The 19,343-nt window shown below is 26.4% G+C and overlaps 1 protein-coding gene across 1 annotated transcript in view; it reads left to right on the top strand.

The window, feature by feature from the left end:
* LOC111622566 (serine/threonine-protein phosphatase 1 regulatory subunit 10-like) overlaps nt 1-19,343 on the top strand; it is a 96,221-nt gene that overhangs the window by 56,067 nt on the left and 20,811 nt on the right. The window contains exons 2-6 of the mRNA XM_023364975.1: nt 5,576-5,662; nt 5,741-5,925; nt 8,718-8,798; nt 14,281-14,526; nt 17,486-17,707. Coding sequence (XP_023220743.1) covers nt 5,580-5,662; nt 5,741-5,925; nt 8,718-8,798; nt 14,281-14,526; nt 17,486-17,707 — 817 coding nt within the window. The 5' untranslated portion in view covers nt 5,576-5,579. The remainder of the gene's footprint in view (nt 1-5,575; nt 5,663-5,740; nt 5,926-8,717; nt 8,799-14,280; nt 14,527-17,485; nt 17,708-19,343) is intronic.

Genomic DNA, 19,343 nt, shown 5'->3' with positions numbered 1-19,343 from the left:
CGACGTAAGTCGAATTTACCTGTCTCCGAATCTACTTATCACTAGGAAAGCATTTTAAATAATATATGGTTAATAAAAATCTATTTTAAGCTTACAAACAAATAAATTTTAGTTTTTAATATAGTACAAAAAAAGTAATCTAAATTTACGAATGCGTGTACTGTAAATACAGTACATACTTGTATATATTTTAATATGATTTTATGTGCTTTAAACGTTTATCTAGTGATATTACGACTTCAATATTTGTGGCGGACAGACGTAAAGTCGAATAAAATGACTTAAACTTGATTTTTATTTTTCCATATACTTTTTTAACAAGCGACGTATAATCGGGAACGATGTAACTCGAAACGACGTAAGTCGAGGTATGCCTGTATTATTAATTTTTAAAACACACCATTCATTTATAAACATCCTATATATATATAGGATGTTTATATAGGATATCATATATATATATATATATATATATCCTAGTAAGAAAAGTGTCAGTATTTTAAAAAATTTTGTTATTTAAATTATAGACAGCATGAAAATAAATGAATATTAAATATAGTAATTTATTTCCAATATTTCAAATAACATATGACAAATTATTGACTGATCAAATGCTATTTTTTGATGAAGTATATGATTGTAAATATAATAAATATAAATTATATTAATTTACATTGATATTATATTTTATTTTATAGTTAGTTTTCCTAATTTTTTTTGTATATGATTAACTTTTGCAGTAGAGTATAATCTATTATTGGTAATTAGTAATAGCCAGCTAATAGTATCAAAGAAATGATGGAGTAGCCTGTTTCATTTTTCCATAAGAAATTAAAACTTTCATATTGCAGATGTAGCTATTACAGGGTTTTTGGCAATTTAATCTCTGCAATTGGCAAACTACTTTGTGTAATGGCTTTTATTGAAGGCAAGTTTTTATGATATTTTTGTCATTTTACATATCAGTAAATTATAATAGCTTTATGAATTTGATTTTTTTTATCATAACAGATTCCAAAATATTATTTCATATTAAATTTTTTATCATGCTTAGAGGATTTATATATAAGGAAACTAAATTGATTCTAAAAGAATGTAACCAAAAATCAAGTATTTCAAGTAAAAGCATACTACAAATAATTTGTTAAATATCGATTTCTGTTATAATTTAACTATGTTTACAGAAATTATTAAACAATAATGAGCTGTAAGTTTGTAGCTTTTAAACAAAAATACATATGCTTCCCTTTTAAATAGAATTACGCATTTTATATTATTTGTTTGGTGATTTGTTTGAAATTGAGCTCTGATCACAATCTTGTTCTCAAATTTTTAAAATTTGTTTTATACTTGTAATTAAAAAACAAATAAATTGTGTATAGGGCTATCTATCCAACATGAAATTATTTCAGATATAAAAATTAACAAATGAAAAAATAATAGTTTTATATGTAATTAAAATTAAATATTTATATATTCCAAATAAGTGAATTAATAATTGAAGCTAAAAAATAGATATATTACTGCAAACTTTAAAATACAAGTAATGTTTGTTTATGCATATAATCAATCTGAAAAGTTGATTAGCAGCCTTCACTTACCATTTTCTTACTTAAATACTGTATGTAAATACTATTATTGATGATTAGTGAATTGATCTATAATTATGAGGAGGATTTTTTTTCTTATGATTATTATTTTATTCAGTTATGAATCATCTTCAATAAACAGATTTTTTAAATTTAAATCTTAAGAGCTTTCTTTGAATGGTGAATAAATAAATATTTTTAAGTTTATTTTTTTTGCATTTACTTATGCTTTTATAAATGATACATTTTCAAGATTGCCGAATAGAAATTTTTATTATTCCCAGAATATTTTTTTCTTGTCAAATATAATTTCCATTCATAATCCCGAACTAAAATTTTAAAATGCATTTTTGCTTTTTTTCTAAATTTATAGTCAAAACCATTGAGCTATATGTAGAGCAGGTTTATTATTTGTAATGATTTAACTTAATGTTTTATAAAAAAAAATACTTTGGTTAAATAAATATTTAGTATTGTAATGATTGCTACTAAATTAATATATGTTAATAATGGGATTAAATAAACTTAATAAAATTATTTATTCATTAGAAGTTTGTTTCAAAGAACTTTTTACCTGTGTAATGTCTATTCAAATGTAAATTTCACTGTTAGATTTGACAATAGCAGGATAATTCATATAATTTATTCTAAATATATCATCTGAATGAATGAATTTCCCTAAGACTGACTAGTAGTAAATTGAATTAGTGCATTTGCTATATATACCTTTAGAAAAAACAAACCTAGATACATTTATTTTTTTCATTTATATTATAGATCCGTATGTAAAATTCATACTTGAATATTTTGACAATTAAAATAACATATAATGACTAATGCTATTGTAGTTACATTTTAAAATCTTTAGTATATATATACTTACAAAAACGATTAAGAACTATTTAAAAATTTTCAGTGTATGTATAAAATAGATAAAATAACTGGATTTCTAAACGTGGAAAAATACGTTTACATGACTTTTTTTCGTGATGAAGCGATTAATTCTAAATGTGTAAAACTCTCTTTAAAATAATTCGTGCAAAACTTCAACGTCTTCAGTTAAAGGAGACAAAATATTTTAGTTCTTTAGATAAATCGAGAAGAGTTTTCCATANTTCGATAATAAAAGTAATTTATTAACTGATTTCATTTTATAAAAATAAAATGAATTATTTCTCACATATTAATAAAAATTTTCCTTTTGAATTCGTACATAGAAGAATACATTTTTATAAACGATCAACTGTAAATTCAGTGTATTTTATATTCAATTTTTTCCATTTCTGGTTCTTTTCACTCTGTGGACACTAAGAGGGTCTTTTTCTATACTCATCGTAGATTCGGCCAGGCCCACAATGGAGGGACCGAATGGCTAAGGATTCAACGTATCTGTCATGGATATGTTGGATCGCTCATGAAAAATTCTTAAGGTTTTCTACCACCCAAATTCGATATCGAGTTTCCCAGAAGGTAGACTAACGCGTTAATTGCATCAACCATCCAGTCCAATATATCTTTTTTATTAATTTATATCGTATTTATTACATTTATAAATCGCATGATCTACAATAATTTTTACACGATATAAACTTTTTTTTTCGACAATTTTTTTTTTGTTTTATAAAACATTAACCAAAAGAAACGGATTTCTTAGCTTGCTTTAAAATCATATCATTCACAATACCTTTTAATATAAATAGAGATACACACAATTTGCGCAGAATTTTAAAAAGTATATTCTTACGTTTCGAACAGAATAGCTTACTCTGTAAACCGACTACAAATATATTTTAACCATTATTTTTTGATCAAATAATTACGATCGTGTCGTTTTGGAGAATTAATTTAACGAATAAACGTTATTTACTTATACAAAGTTATTTTAACTGCGTCGAGGAAAGTATAGTTTTCGCGACCTAATTTTGATTATTTATACACAACTAGCCTATATTTAACCCGATGCAAAAAAAATTGAACTGAAATTTAAAAAAATATATATATTGGATTACGTTTTTAATGTAATTGAAATTATTATATGCAAAAATTTATTACTAGAAATTATTTTAAAATCGATCGATTAAGTTTGATAGAGGAAAAAAAAATCCGTCTAAGATCGCTCGTATTTAAGTAAATACATAAAACTGCTAAAATACAAGATTTTATAACAATACATAAGAATTTCACAAATAATAAAATAAAATATTCCAGAAATTATGTTGTTATGAAGAGGTTTATAAAAATCGAACTTATCACCGGACGTCGTAGGTATTGGCGGTTATGGAGACGGATGGGCGTTATAAAGTCATCGTTTTAACGGAAGTGAAACCTTTTTGTATATATATAAAAATATATATGTGGAAACAATTCAAATTAATTCGCGGATTTATAAAGACGATTAAGAAAATCTACGCATGTCACTTAAAACTCAGCTATCGTAAGATCTAATTCTTAGACGATTATTGAAAATAAAAAAAAACGCACGTCGTTATACAGTTCCCTTTTAATTCTCAGTAGGAGGTCGAAATAAATTTTTTTATGCACAGAATCGTCCGTTAATCGGTTACCGGGGAGCTTTATAAACTACCCGATGTAGTAGTCACGTGATCTCCCTGCTGTGAACTGCAGCGCGTTCAGTAGCATTAACCGATTGTAGTACACAGTTGCGACTTCTAATAATCGATTCGAATGGAATTTGACACGAAATAGGATTGCGTTATATGCATTATTTTTTTAACGTTACGTAGTAATACGAAACGCCGTATTCGTAAATTATAATGCGTGTGTGAAAGATTAGATGCGTGTAAAAACAAGTTAGCAAAAACAACTTTTACTTTTTGTGTTATCACCGTTTCGAATTGTAGGAAGACTGCCCGATTTATATTCGATGTATAGCCTTTATCCTCTGTATCGCGTGAAAATTTATATAATATACGGTGTGTTTACTGATAAAATGTAAAACAATATTGTGTGTGTATATATATATATATAGTAAATGTGTATAATTTCAGAAAGAAAAATATATTTATTTTTTTAATGGATGTTTTGTTTGTTATTAAATTGAACACACAACGCGACATTAACGAAACATATAAATCTTAATAGACAGTTAATAATAATAAATTTTAATCAAGTTTATCTGTAGCAGTGTATAAACTATAAGCTGCTAATTCGCTCTTACGCCTGAACTGATCGGTTTGTGGTTTAACCTTGACTAGGATGTAGACAGAGTAAGCTTTCCGGTTCGCGGCGGAGTGTGTTACGTCATTTCTATACAATGAACTCTCATCAGTCGTAGGCATTGTGACAATGCCGTTGGTTCCGCGTGCTATAAGCAGGATAGTATCTATTTCTATATGCATTGAGTATAATTTATACCCTACCAAAGTGCAGAAAATCTATAAATAACTCGTGTTTCGTTCTGGCGGAAAATTTAAAAACATCAGTATTTATAAACTGGATTTATTTGCCACCGTACAATAAATTAAAATACGTATAAATAAATGAATTAAAAAACGTTTTTCCTTTCTCTTTTAGAATAATTTGCAAAATTTTTTGCAGTGATTAAAATGAAGCTGAATATTAGGTTTTTTTATTTTAATTAATTTTACATTTTTCTTTATTTAGGTGTGAGTGTTTAAGATAAATTTTAAAAATAAATTGTTTTTCTTTTCTCTTTTAGGTTAAATTTACAGTTTAATAACAATAATTATTAAATATTTACAGTTTAATAACAAGAATTATTAAATATTTACAGTTTAATAACAAGAATTATTAAATAAATAGCAAAACATTGTTAAATAAATAAAATACTTTTTATTCAAATAAAAAAAATACTTTTCAGGAATTTTTAAATAATTTTTACTAAAATCAGTTTTTAGCTTTTTTTTACAGATTAAATGCACATGTTTTCATTTGCAGAGTGATTATCATTTCAAATTTAATTTCATTGTTTATAGTAATGTAACATTGCCTTTTTTTATTTACAGTTTAATGAAGAAGTTTTCCAGAAAATTGGTCAGTCGGTGTGTTTATTGTAATGTTTTGAGAGCCACTCAACCTGATGTGTTGACTACGTAAGTAATTGTGATATATTTACTTAATTTGTAACATCTTCCAAATTTATTGTCAATACTTTTGCATTACATTTATAGATTTCTGAATGAGAGTGGCTGGGATACCATTAACAAGTGGCTACAGGATGCTCGTACCATTGAAAATCATGTGTTTTTATTGGAACTGTTGAGACTTTGCCAGATTTTACCTATGACTGTAGATAGGTTGAAACAAAATAACACTGCCAAGATAATTAAAACACTAACAAAAAGTGAAGATCAAGGTGATTATATCATTTTACGTTAAAAAAATAAAAAAAAATATGTTTATTTGTTTTTCATATATTTTCAAAAAATGTTTAATATGTTTTTCAGATTATAACAAATCATATTAATTCATCCTAATTATATATTACTGTTAAAAGACTCAAGAACTATATTTTTAAATTTTAATTTCAACAATATACAAGGTATTCAAAAAGTTGCAGGAATGAACATATAATATTAAAGAAACAATATTTTCTAATTTACATGTGATGAGTTTTATGTAATCCATGTAATAGTATTTATAGAATAAGGTGACCAGATGTCCTGTTTTTAAAATGCTGTGGGGCCACAGTGTTTTAAAAAAGTCTCGAGTTTTGGAAAGATTAAGTTTTTGTCAATTATGTATCATAAACTTATGTATTATGTATCATAAACTTATGTATTATGTATCATAAACTTATGTATTATGTTTATAAACTTATGTATTATGTATTATAAGTTTATGATACATAAGTTTATGTATCATAAACTTATGTATTACGATTTGTAAAGATCATTTTGTATCACACGTATCAGTATCAAGGTGTGTGTGAGCGAACATTGGAAATAAAGAATGCTGCTCTGACAAAACCATTTGTGTTCATGGCAAAGAGTGACAGAATGGTTTGGAGTGCGCAGCTGCAGCAATGGAGCAGTGCATGCTCATAGGCTGTCCAAATAAGCAAACATTTTGTTCATTGCATGTTACATGGCACAGAGTTCTAGTCTGTCACCGCCTTAGAAAGCTAGCAACTAGCGAGAATAAGCACATCTTTCATTGCAGTTCTTTATCAAGTTTATCAATGAATGCTACTATTTGAACTCACTCTGTATTTCTCTGAGTAATAATTTTATTGATGTAAACAAACAAAAAGAAAACAGCTTTAAAAATATTATCATCAGTCTAAAATTCTTGTCTAAAGACTTGAAATCTAAAAATTAGTCTAAAGATTTTGAAGACAGTCTAAAATCAGTCTAAAGACTTGAAGACAGTCTAAAAATCAGTCGAAAGACTTGAAGATATCAAAATAAAAATATTTTTATCAATTTTGATTATTACTGGATGACATAAAAGTAGTATAATTGAACATTTGTAATATTTGAATGTTGTAAATATTTAAAACTTTTATTTTTATATTTTCAAGATGTTAGATTTTTGATTAAAGATTAAGATAGTATAGTGCCAAGTTATACCTAAGTAAATAATTTTATCTAGAATTTTTATATCAAATTCCAAATAATTTGTCAATAAACTTTGTTCCTGTTTATTTAATCAAGACGATTAAAAAGAAATGGAAATTTTTTAAACAAGCTTTTGAGTTTTATAGTGGATGAGAGCCTTAAGATAAATGTCAACTCTGTGATAAGACTTTGTTTCTGAAATATGTAAAGGATAAAGTGAGGTGATGCCTTTTATCCTACTTTTATGAATATCAATTATATTTATCATTTTATGAACTTTTATCAATAAGCGATTTGTTATTTATGATTGTGAATGTTAAAATAATGAAAAAACTGTATGTTACATAAGTTTCTGCTTTATCGTCTTCAATATTTTATGTTCATTAAATAAAATATTTGAAGATCAATTCATCAAAATTATGGAAGAGTTATTTTCTTTCAAATTTACTTTAGAACTGTAATAAAATTGTTTTAACTACTTGTGACAAACATTAATTAAAAATTAATCTAAGTAATGAATTCATTTAAAATTTTACGTAGAGATCAATTCATCAAAATTATGGAAGAGTTATTTTCTTTCAAATTTACTTTAGAACTGTAATAGAATTGTTTTAACTACTTGTGACAAACATTAATTAAAAATTAATCTAAGTAATGAATTCATTTAAAATTTTACGTAGAGAAGAAATACAATCTTTACAATTTTTCCATTTTCATACTTCTGGAATAACAATTTTATTTGGTGGAGTCACTTTATCTTGAGGCTTCTCTTCACCTTGATATACTATAATTATTTAAAATTCCTGGTGATGGTATAAGTTTTTTAATGTAACAAATAGTAAAATAATTGAAACAGGATGAAATAAGAAAATAGTTCAGAAAAATAATTTTTTTCAAAAATATCTTTTTATTTTTAGTAATGTATCTGATGGTTTAAATTTAGGAAAATTATCTAAAATGCAAAACTATTTCTACAAGATTATTTTTGTACTTTTTAATACAGTAGAACCTCGAAAACTCGGCCTAATGTGGACCGAAGGGTAGCCGAGTTTGTGAAAATGCCGGGTTATCGGGAATGGGGTAAAAAAAATAAGTACGAGTGTTTCCTCAGAAAATACTGTACTGTACTTGTATGTATTGTTTACTTGAGAATATAACAGAGAATAAACTGCCCAAATACCCTTAAACAAAGGAAAAGTACGTCCTTTATGAAGGCATAGAGCCTTTACTACATGAAAATGAAAATTAATGAATACACTGTGTACAGTAATTTACCTGATAAGACAGACCTCAGAAAAATACTTTATGAGAGCTTTTATACTTTTATAAAGCTGTCTATAATGAAAATTAATTAACTAAGGATTTTTTTGCCCTGCCAGGGTGTGGCCGAGTTATCCGGAGTGTCGGGTTATCGAGAGCCGAGTTTTCGAGGTTCTACTGTAGTATTTTGTCTCTAGTTTTGCAATCTGCAGAATTATTTATGTATTAAATGTATATTTCTTACATTTAAAAATTAGATGTTTTATTAAACATATAAAATTTAATTCATTGATCAATTGATTTATATCTAATACAATTTTTATTTCAGATGTGAAAACATTAGCACTAGATGTTGTCAATGCCTGGATGTCATTAATTAAAGGTGAAAGATCAGAGAATTTAAATTCTGGTATGTAAATCATTTAAAAGAGTCTGTAATATTTCCAAAACAGTTTAAAACTCATAGATTCAAAATTAAGATATAAAATTTATTATTATTATATAAATATATATATTAAATATAGAACACTTCCGTGTTGCGGCATTATTGACAGCGATTTGTTAAATTTCAGATTTGTTCGCTAGTACTTTCAACAGTTCACAACCATCGTCTTCAGGCGAAATCGAATACCTTTGTTTTCTAATTGACAGCTTGTAACAGACTTTTCAAATTACGTAATGCACGTGGTTGGAATATAAAACAAATTAATAAAATTGAATAAATAAATATTTTTAAACAAACGTGCTGTAATAACTTGAACTCCCCAAAACATATAAATATTGAGTGATGGTGCCGTGCATGGTAGTGGAATAAAATCAGATCGCAAAATTATAACTTGGATTGTTTAGATAAAGTTATCCATAGCTGTGGTATTTCCAATATCGGCGCATTACACGGCAAAGCAGCAGATATGTAAAGGTTTTCCCATATGAATATTTGCCTACGATCATTGCAATGCTTAAGTAATTCAATGTGGTTCTAAAGTGGAAGATAATCTTGGTCTAGAACCTTTTTTGCTAATTCTGTAGCTGGTCTGTTATTTCTAATGTCCTCTTGATGTTCGAAGATGTGGGACCGTATCATTCTGGTGGTAGCTCCAATATAGATAATTTCCTCCCCTGATATTGAATGTTTTAATGGAATTTTATAAACCCCAATTTTTCATTTATCGTGAGAATGTCTGTATCATTGCACAATGTTCTTCGTAGTGATGGTTGAGGAGTTATAGGTAATATAAAACCGTGTTTCCTGAATATGTGTGTTATTTTTAGTGAGATGGTGCCCAAGTACAGTATTGGAGGGTTTATTATCTTTAGACCTTTCTTTGTTGCAGAGGAAAGATTTTGGAAACAATTTGTTTATGACCCGGTTTTAGAGATATTGATATTTAGAATTAGAATATCCGGCATTGTGCACTGCTCTTTTGATAATTTGTAATTCTTCATCAATTAATGCCTGGGAGGATGGAATGAGGAGCGCTCTCCGAATAAGCGGACGCCACAACACGGAAGAGTTCTATATTTAATTTCTAAACGTTGGCGTGAAGTGAACTATATTTTCATTCATGGAAATATATATATTTTATAGTTTATTAAATAATAATTTTCTACTAATACACATAAATTCCTTTTTTAAAAAGCTGCATTATACTTGTATAATGAAACTCACTTTAACAAATACTAAATATAACAAAATTAAAAATGAAATTTTTACTGTCTTGCACTTATTGTGTATTTTTATACAAAGTGCTTCATTTTAATGAATATCATTATTACAAATGGCAAATTAAATGTGATGATAATTCATCTTTATACAAAAAGAATGACAACAACAACGTGTACTTTATCTAGCAATAAAATTTTTTTTAATATCTCATTAAAAAGTTTTATTGCTAGATATTATTTTTACATTTGGCATCCAGTATGTAGTAATATAACAAGATTTATAACAATAACGTTACTAGCTAATTAGTTATCCAATGTACTGTCAAAAATCATTTAATTTAAATGATTCAATAATTACATAAACCAACATATACAAACCTGATGTACTGTACGGTACATATGTAATAAGCCAACTACTACTGGATTATATTGGGCTCTTATATTCAACAGTGTTATAGGGGGGTCGACTGTATTATCATTATCAACCCGTCTCGATTATGTATTAGATAGATATGTATTAAGTTTAGACCACCAAACATGTATACAAGTATAATGATTATTGAATACTACACTGATCAGACACATTTATCATTTACTGACATACGTACATACATATATAAAACTATATAAACTGGATTTTTTCTTTCTTTCTTTCTGTCACTGTATGCCAAAAATGGCCACTAGGGGCATCTCTAGCTATTATTTAAATTAACAATAAATTCAGTATATTATTATTTGATGCGGGTTTGTGTATTTTTGGCTGTGTTTTAGTAGGATACGCCATGAGAAATTCAGTGTATTATTATTTTTATTTGTAATAGGAATTTATTATTTATACCATGGAATGACACCACTGCTGCTAGAACACCCACTAGGGGGCGTCCCGGGCTTCTAGAATAGAAGGATTAGAAGTACGAAATAATCTAATAATCTTAATCGTTGTTGTTGTTGTTTTTTACCCGGGCAATGCCGGGCTCATCTGCTGGTATATATATATAATATTTGTGTTCTCATTCAACTCCATCAATATATTTTTGAAAATTGTGATGTTAAGTGTGAAACAATGTTTAATGATATCAGTTTTATCATATTTTAAGTAATATAAACAAGGTGCAATTCAGTTTAAAATATTCTAATTAGATTGTGCTTGCAATCTCCAGCATTTACATCTACAGCATCTACCTCATAGAATCAATTTTACTGTTTATAAAGAAGATTCAACAACAGCAATTATAAATGATACAAAGGCACTGTATGCTTTTTGAATGGCATTATAACAAAACATTAAGTGAGGACTTCATATACCAATAGTTATGTTTACATAATAGTATAAACTGTATAGTTTCATTATATTAACACAGTGATTCTCAATTTTTTTTTGTCACAGCACACTTTTAGTAATTTAAAAATTTGGTAGCACACTAACTATAAGATATATTTTTAAAAATTTTACTTGGTTAATTGAGGGATGTACCATACCTATAATATATTTTGTAAAAATAGTATACAATAATAATTTTCAACGAAATATAAAATTAAATTGCATTACAAAGTAAACAAAATGTTTATTTAATGATGAATTCGCACAAATAAAATGTGGAAAATTGTAATAAAACACTTAAAGCTTTTTGTGATATTGTCAGATGTTGATGTATGTAAGATTAATCCAGAATGAATTAGTTGATTCTTCTGAATGTTTTGAAATTAAAACTTGGGTTATTACACACTGAAATCAGTTCTTCCTCTTCTTACAAAGTTAACTCATACACTGACGTGTTATTTATCACAAATGGATTTTGAATCCAATCAAATTTTTTTTATTTTTAAATTTGGAAAGTAATGAACAATTTTTTGCTCTAGTATTGTCAAATGATCAATAACTATTTTATGAATTATTTTATAACAGTCTTTTGACTCAAAGTTTTCTAAACTACCTTTTTGTGCCTTATTCTTCCATAAAGTAATTTTTTTTAAATCCCAACTATTTATCAGTGGAGTTTAAAATATTTTCTTTCGGTCCTTGTATACTTGTATTTATGTTATTAAAAATAACAAAAATATCAGATAAAATATGGTGTGCTAAGATAGCTTACTTGTCATCCAACAAATCAACAAAATCATTATTATCTTGTTCAAAAAATAACCTTATCTCGTCTTTTAATTCAAGATAAAACTTTTCCTTTGGACAATCACTTAATTTCTGTTTGCAGTAACAATTCGTATTAGACTCCATAACCTGGCATAGTTGACTAAATAGGTGACTTTTTAATGGTCTTGATTTTATATAATCAATCATTTTAACACATTGTTCCAGCACTATTTTCAATTCTGATGGTAATTGTTTTGTAATGAATGTTTCCCAATGCAAAAAAACAATAGGAAACTAACATATCTGCATTATGTTCCTTTACATGTGCTACAAATCCTTTTATAGATCCAGTCATAGCTGGAGCACCATCTGTGCAAATGCCAATGCACAAATTCCACAAAGCTTTAATTTCTTGTAAATCGAAAATATGTTTTCCTGTTGTAAAATCAGAATTCATGACAACATAAAAATTGATTAATTATATCATTTTCGTGAATGAATCAAACAAATGCAATTAAGTGTGCTTTTTCCATGATATCAGTTGTTTCATTGATTTGTAGAGCAAAATTTTAATTTGCAAGAGTTTTAGCAGTATTTTCTTCAATATTTCAGGACAAGTCTATAATCCTGCGATGAATTGTGTCATTTGAAAGTGGTATTTTACAAATATCAATTTATTCTGATTCACTTATAATTCTTTTTACAATTTTACTGCAAGCAGGTAATATAATTTCTTCAGCCAAATTAAGAACAATTAATTCAGCCAGTTCATAAGAAGCTATCTGAGATTTTTCAGACACACTAAATTGCTTTTCAAAAACCTTTACTTGTTTGGATCTTGCAGATAATGATTTTTGAAAGTAGCTTTTGTTTTTTTATGCAAGCAAAGGATGATTAGTAAGCAAGTGATATTGGAGCTTGCTCAGAACCATAGCGCTATTTGACAATTTACTACCACATTCCACACACTCAGGAACAGTTTGATCATTATCTGTTGTAGAATTGTAGATGTAAATCCAAATTTTAAGAAGTTGTCATTATACTTACGATGAATATTACATTTTTTGGTGGAGAAAACATCTTTACTTAGACTGGGTTCGGGCTTATTAGCTTGATTGCTAACATTATCATTATTATCGTTAAACTTTCTTTCTTTTTTTTTTTTATCCATTTATGCATTTTAAGAGGTTCTTTTAAAATAAAAATAATTTTTCAAAAAATTATTAAAAACGACATATCATATATTACCTTTGAATCCATTTTAATTAAATTTGATAACACAATATTGTGGTATTGCACATGTGAAAGTGAATATATAAATTTAACCTAACCCAGAACTGTAATAGTCACACACGTTGGTTCAGCCAGTCCCTGCTAGAGGCACGTTTGTAAATTCTAACTGGTAACACCATGGTAACATTCAGAATCATATGACAATGATGATTCGACAAATTCATCAAACGAAGAAAATGAACTTGTAGAACTTTTTTAACAAGTATCGGGAAAAACTTATCTTTGTTTAATTTATACTGTGAAATCAATCCTTTTGTAGCATTTGCTGGCCGTTTTCCATACTGTATTGCCTCATCTGAATTTGGGAGGACATGGTTTTCTGATCTTGGTTGTTTTGTGTCACAAAAACAAAATGTTTTATTTTTTATAAATTTCTAATATCATGACCACATTCATCAGATGATACAATGTGTCTGCCATCTTGTAACCACTTTGTCACCATAGTTACTTCAGTAAGTACCGCAGAATAACTGGTGATGTCATAACAGTGATTTTTAAATGTGGTTGGTTATTTAGGTCACATTTTCTAAATGCCTTGATACCTATCAGCAGTTACTGGTAACACCAGTTACAATTTCCAAATGTGCCGTAGGAAGGTAGAATCGATTGAACTACTTGTCTGATGTCACTTATGTATGGGTATTTGCAGTGGTAGCACACTTCAGATCTTGCAGCACAGTGGTTGAGAATCACTGTATTAACTTATTGCTATATTTAACAAGTTCATAAAATTATATTAAAAGACAAATTTCATTTTCTTTAAAAGTAATTATCATGTATGGATATTTTTAATATTTGTAATATAAATAAAAGATATTCATTAATATTTAACTTTTCCCATAAGATAAAATGAAAAAGAAGAAGAAAAAGGATAAAGAAGAGAAAGATATTAAAGAGAAGGTAAAAGAAAACAAAGATAAATATATAAAAAGTGAAAGATTAAAAAGAGAAAATTCAGATGATAACCTAATGAATAAATATGAGGATGTTGTTATTAAAATGCCTCTGGATGAAGAACCTTTAATTAAAAAACCTAAACTTGATAGGCCAAAGACTGTGAAGACATATCAAGCAAAATTTCGATCCACAGGTTAGTAAATTTAATTTCTAATATGTTTTTTTTACTAATATTAATTTAATTGATAAAGTTAAGTTTCAATGAAGTGATTTGAATACAGAAATAAATATAAAAACATTTAAATGACAAATACAAATTACTCATTTATGTATGAGTTGAATTGCACAAATACTGACTTAAATACTCATAAGTATAGATCTCATAGTTACTGTGAACCTCCTGAATTAAGGACATTTTAAGAACAAAAACTTAAAATGCCCTTAATTTTTTAAATTTTATTTAATTTCTGAAATTTTAATTTATAAGAGATCTGATGTTCATAATTGATATCTATAAGTAAATACATCTTAAGGATATAGGAAATATATCTTGTGATTTTTATATTTCACAAGATATATTTTTTTCTGTATCATAAAATAGTGAATGTGCTGATAAAATTAAAGAAAGTAATCATAAAGAAATTTTTAATCTACAAATTTGGCACCATTATTATCAAATAAAATACTTTAAAAACTGCTTCTTAATTTAAGGAATCCAAATTCATTGAAGGAAATATTTTCAACTCCATTTGAGCCATTTTTCCTTAATGAACTTTGAAAAATTTTGTAGTTTTTGAAACTTACTCTCCAGAGCTGGCTCCAGAACTGAAAATGTTCTTTCGGTGAATTAATGAGTTTTATTTCTTCAAGAAGCAATTTTTAAAATATTTATTTCATATAAACTTGACCAGTAATCTGTGTATATATTGAAAGCAAAATTTCCGTCACTGCTGCACACAAATAACATAAATTTAAAAATTAATTTGATCTACAATTTGAAAATTTCAAAACAACTTTTAAATGTTTTTAAAAACAGTTTTCAAGTTTGAACAAATAAATTTTAATTTTTTTTTTGTGTCAATGGATAGAGACTAATCCAAAGGCGGGGTTAAACTCGAAAATGAAAAATATTTGAATAATTATAAATACCTTTTATTAACATATGCAAGATGATTGTATTGCAGATGGNTGAGCCATTTTTCCTTAATGAACTTTGAAAAATTTTGTAGTTTTTGAAACTTACTCTCCAGAGCTGGCTCCAGAACTGAAAATGTTCTTTCGGTGAATTAATGAGTTTTATTTCTTCAAGAAGCAATTTTTAAAATATTTATTTCATATAAACTTGACCAGTAATCTGTGTATATATTGAAAGCAAAATTTCCGTCACTGCTGCACACAAATAACATAAATTTAAAAATTAATTTGATCTACAATTTGAAAATTTCAAAACAACTTTTAAATGTTTTTAAAAACATTGTTTTAATTTTTAATTAATTTTGATATTATTTTAAATTTTAGATTTGGTTTCAGTGTAAAGGCCAGAGTTTAATTATTATTTTTAGTTTACTTTATTTAATATTAATTTTGTTTTAGTTTTTATAATTAATTTTAATATTTTATATTTAATTTTTCCTGCATTTTTAAATTTTCAATTACAATTTTAATTAATTGCAATTCTTTTTTTTCTTTTGAGACATAACTATAGAAATTGTTTTAGTGTTGTTTTGCACAAAAGATAATCAAATTTAAAGTTATTTTAAATTTTTTTGTAATTTCATTAATTTTTTTTGTAATTTCGTTAATTTTTTGTTTTATAAATATACTTGTTTAAAAAATTTTTTTTTAATTTTAATTATAAGCGAATTAACATTGACTGAACCATCAAGGTACACAGTTTCAAATCCAGGCCAGCGGTTGGCAAAAATATTTAAGTGTTGGCAAAACAGTTTAAAATATAACAAAATTATATAATATTTTTTCAATTGAAATATAAAATTATTTTTAATATTCAGTAAGTTTATTTATAATGATAAAACTACTATCTCATTATAATTATGAAAGTTTTTGTTGTGATTCACAGGTGATGATGTAATGTGTTCAATTTTTAAATGCAATTCACATGATTCTGAGTAAAAATAATTGTTTGCACTAATTTTACTGCCATTTGAATTTTAAAAATTGATTTTTTAAGATGAGTTGATCTGGATATTCATGGCTTAAGTCAGTGTTTTTCAACCTGTGGGTCGTGACCCCCCAGGGGGGTTGCAAAGCCTTACACAAGGGGTTAATCCATTGCAGTTGCTTATACCAGTTTGTGTCTATTTTTTTATTGAAAGGTTTCGTACTTTTTGGTTTCATTTTACTCACTATTTCTGTCCAAAACCTCAATTTTCTCACTAGTTTTGACTTGCATATGAGCTGCTCATTTGCCAAATCAATTAACTCCACAAAACAAAAAGTCTAAAAATTGATAATATAAATTATTTTTTAAAATTCCTTTTAAACTTTAAATTTAAATGAACATTGTAGAATGTATTTTTATACACTGTTATATTAAAGCATAGCTTTAATGTAATGATACATAAAATTAGTTACACAAAAAATGTAAAAATAATAGCGATTATATTAAGGATTTACAAATAGAGTTAATCGATTTGGCCTGTGAACGGCTCATATGTGCTAAAGCCCCCTGTGTTATATTATATTACAAAAATGTTTGAATTACAGTAGATTAACACTGAATTTTTTCCCAAATATACTGTGAAATTCATCTTTGTAGTCATGCAATTTCTTACAAGTGGAAGAAACTATTATTGTTATATGATAGAGCTTAGTTATATTAAAAAGTTGTGTTCTGTAAATATATACTTTAATTATAAAAAACAATATTTAATAAGCTTCTTATCGGAATTAATAATTATAAATGATGGTAATATATAGAATTAATCATATTTCTTATCTTCAAAATGAACAAAACTTAGTACCATATTTAAATATAAAGTTGAAGTATATGCTTAACATTCAGATATCTTTTTTTATCAAAACTGATATATATTTTATATTTTTGTCTGCTTAAAAGATTGAAATCAAAGGTAAAATAATTATTTATTATAAATAAATTATAATTTTGGTCAATATAATTTTAATTCTAGGATTGGAAGAGAATACACCATTGCCAAAAGATGTTACTAAAAAGATTCCTACAATTAATAGAAGTGAGGCAGTTGCTGCAGCCAAAAATGCTGTAAAAAAAATGAATACACCTAAAGATCTTCCTTATGGTGGGAAAAAAATAAAACCAGCTAGTTTAATTACTCCTGAAAATAGTCATGCAAATGTTGGTCTCATAAAATTGATTCCACCAAAACCTAAGCGTAAGTCTAATAGTTTTGTTTTTGTTTCATTGTGTGTTATATTTATTTTTGTCTTTTTATGTTATAATTTATTTGATATTGAACTCTGGGGAAACATAAAGAAGTTTTATGGAATTTTTCTTGATCAGAAACTTTGCAATAAAAATTTTTCTCAATAAAATTTTCTCTTGTTTGAATAGAAATTAATCTATTTTATTTAATTAAATTTTGTCTAAAAATAAGAATAATATGATTATTGGTTTTTTCTTTGCTGCATTATTATTATTATTATATTGATGTGCACAGGTGTTTAGGGATTGTTACCTCCTTGGTTAATACCAGTGCCATACCACACTAAGGTTAAGGCATAGCTACAGAAAAACAATTACTATAGTAACATGCTGTTTGTTTATCTATTTGTATTTAAGAATTTCCTGTTCATGCAGTATGTGTCAAGTTTGGCTGCTTTATGTAATGTGATGTGTGTACTGTTGTAAAGTTCTAATGTTTCTGGATTTTTGTATAGTGCATATGGTATTGTATTTATGCAAGAAAGAACAATGGGCACAATAAGGACAGTGCCTTATCCATTCTTCACAAATGCTGATTTAGTGAGAAAGTTCTGAGTATTTACTAATATTTTTCTGTGCTTGTATTTTGTTTACTGTGGAATTTGGAATTGCTATATCTATAATGTGTATTTTTTTCTTGTCTATAATAATTGCTATATTTATTATTGTAAGCAAAAGACCACTGATTTGAATACAGAAATAAATATAAAAACATTTAAATGACAAATACAAATTGCTCATTTATGTACGAGTTGAATTGCACAAATACTGACTTAAATACTCATAAGTATAGATCTCATAGTTACTGTGAACCTCCTGAATTAAGGACATTTTAAGAACAAAAACTTAAAATGCCCTTAATTTTTTAAATTTTATTTAATTTCTGAAATTTTAATTTATAAGAGATCTGATGTTCATAATTGATATCTATAAGTAAATACATCTTAAGGATATAGGAAATATATCTTGTGATTTTTATATTTCACAAGATATATTTTTTTCTGTATCATAAAATAGTGAATGTGCTGATAAAATTAAAGAAAGTAATCATAAAGAAATTTTTAATCTACAAATTTGGCACCATTATTATCAAATAAAATACTTTAAAAACTGCTTCTTAATTTAAGGAATCCAAATTCATTGAAGGAAATATTTTCAACTCCATTTGAGCCATTTTTCCTTAATGAACTTTGAAAAATTTTGTAGTTTTTGAAACTTACTCTCCAGAGCTGGCTCCAGAACTGAAAATGTTCTTTCGGTGAATTAATGAGTTTTATTTCTTCAAGAAGCAATTTTTAAAATATTTATTTCATATAAACTTGACCAGTAATCTGTGTATATATTGAAAGCAAAATTTCCGTCACTGCTGCACACAAATAACATAAATTTAAAAATTAATTTGATCTACAATTTGAAAATTTCAAAACAACTTTTAAATGTTTTTAAAAACATTGTTTTAATTTTTAATTAATTTTGATATTATTTTAAATTTTAGATTTGGTTTCAGTGTAAAGGCCAGAGTTTAATTATTATTTTTAGTTTACTTTATTTAATATTAATTTTGTTTTAGTTTTTATAATTAATTT

Source organism: Centruroides sculpturatus, unplaced genomic scaffold, assembly GCF_000671375.1.
Source record: "Centruroides sculpturatus isolate CEXI.00-Female unplaced genomic scaffold, Cexi_2.0 scaffold199, whole genome shotgun sequence".
Taxonomy (NCBI): Eukaryota; Metazoa; Arthropoda; class Arachnida; order Scorpiones; family Buthidae; genus Centruroides; species Centruroides sculpturatus.
This window is presented reverse-complemented; position numbering and strand designations above follow the sequence as displayed.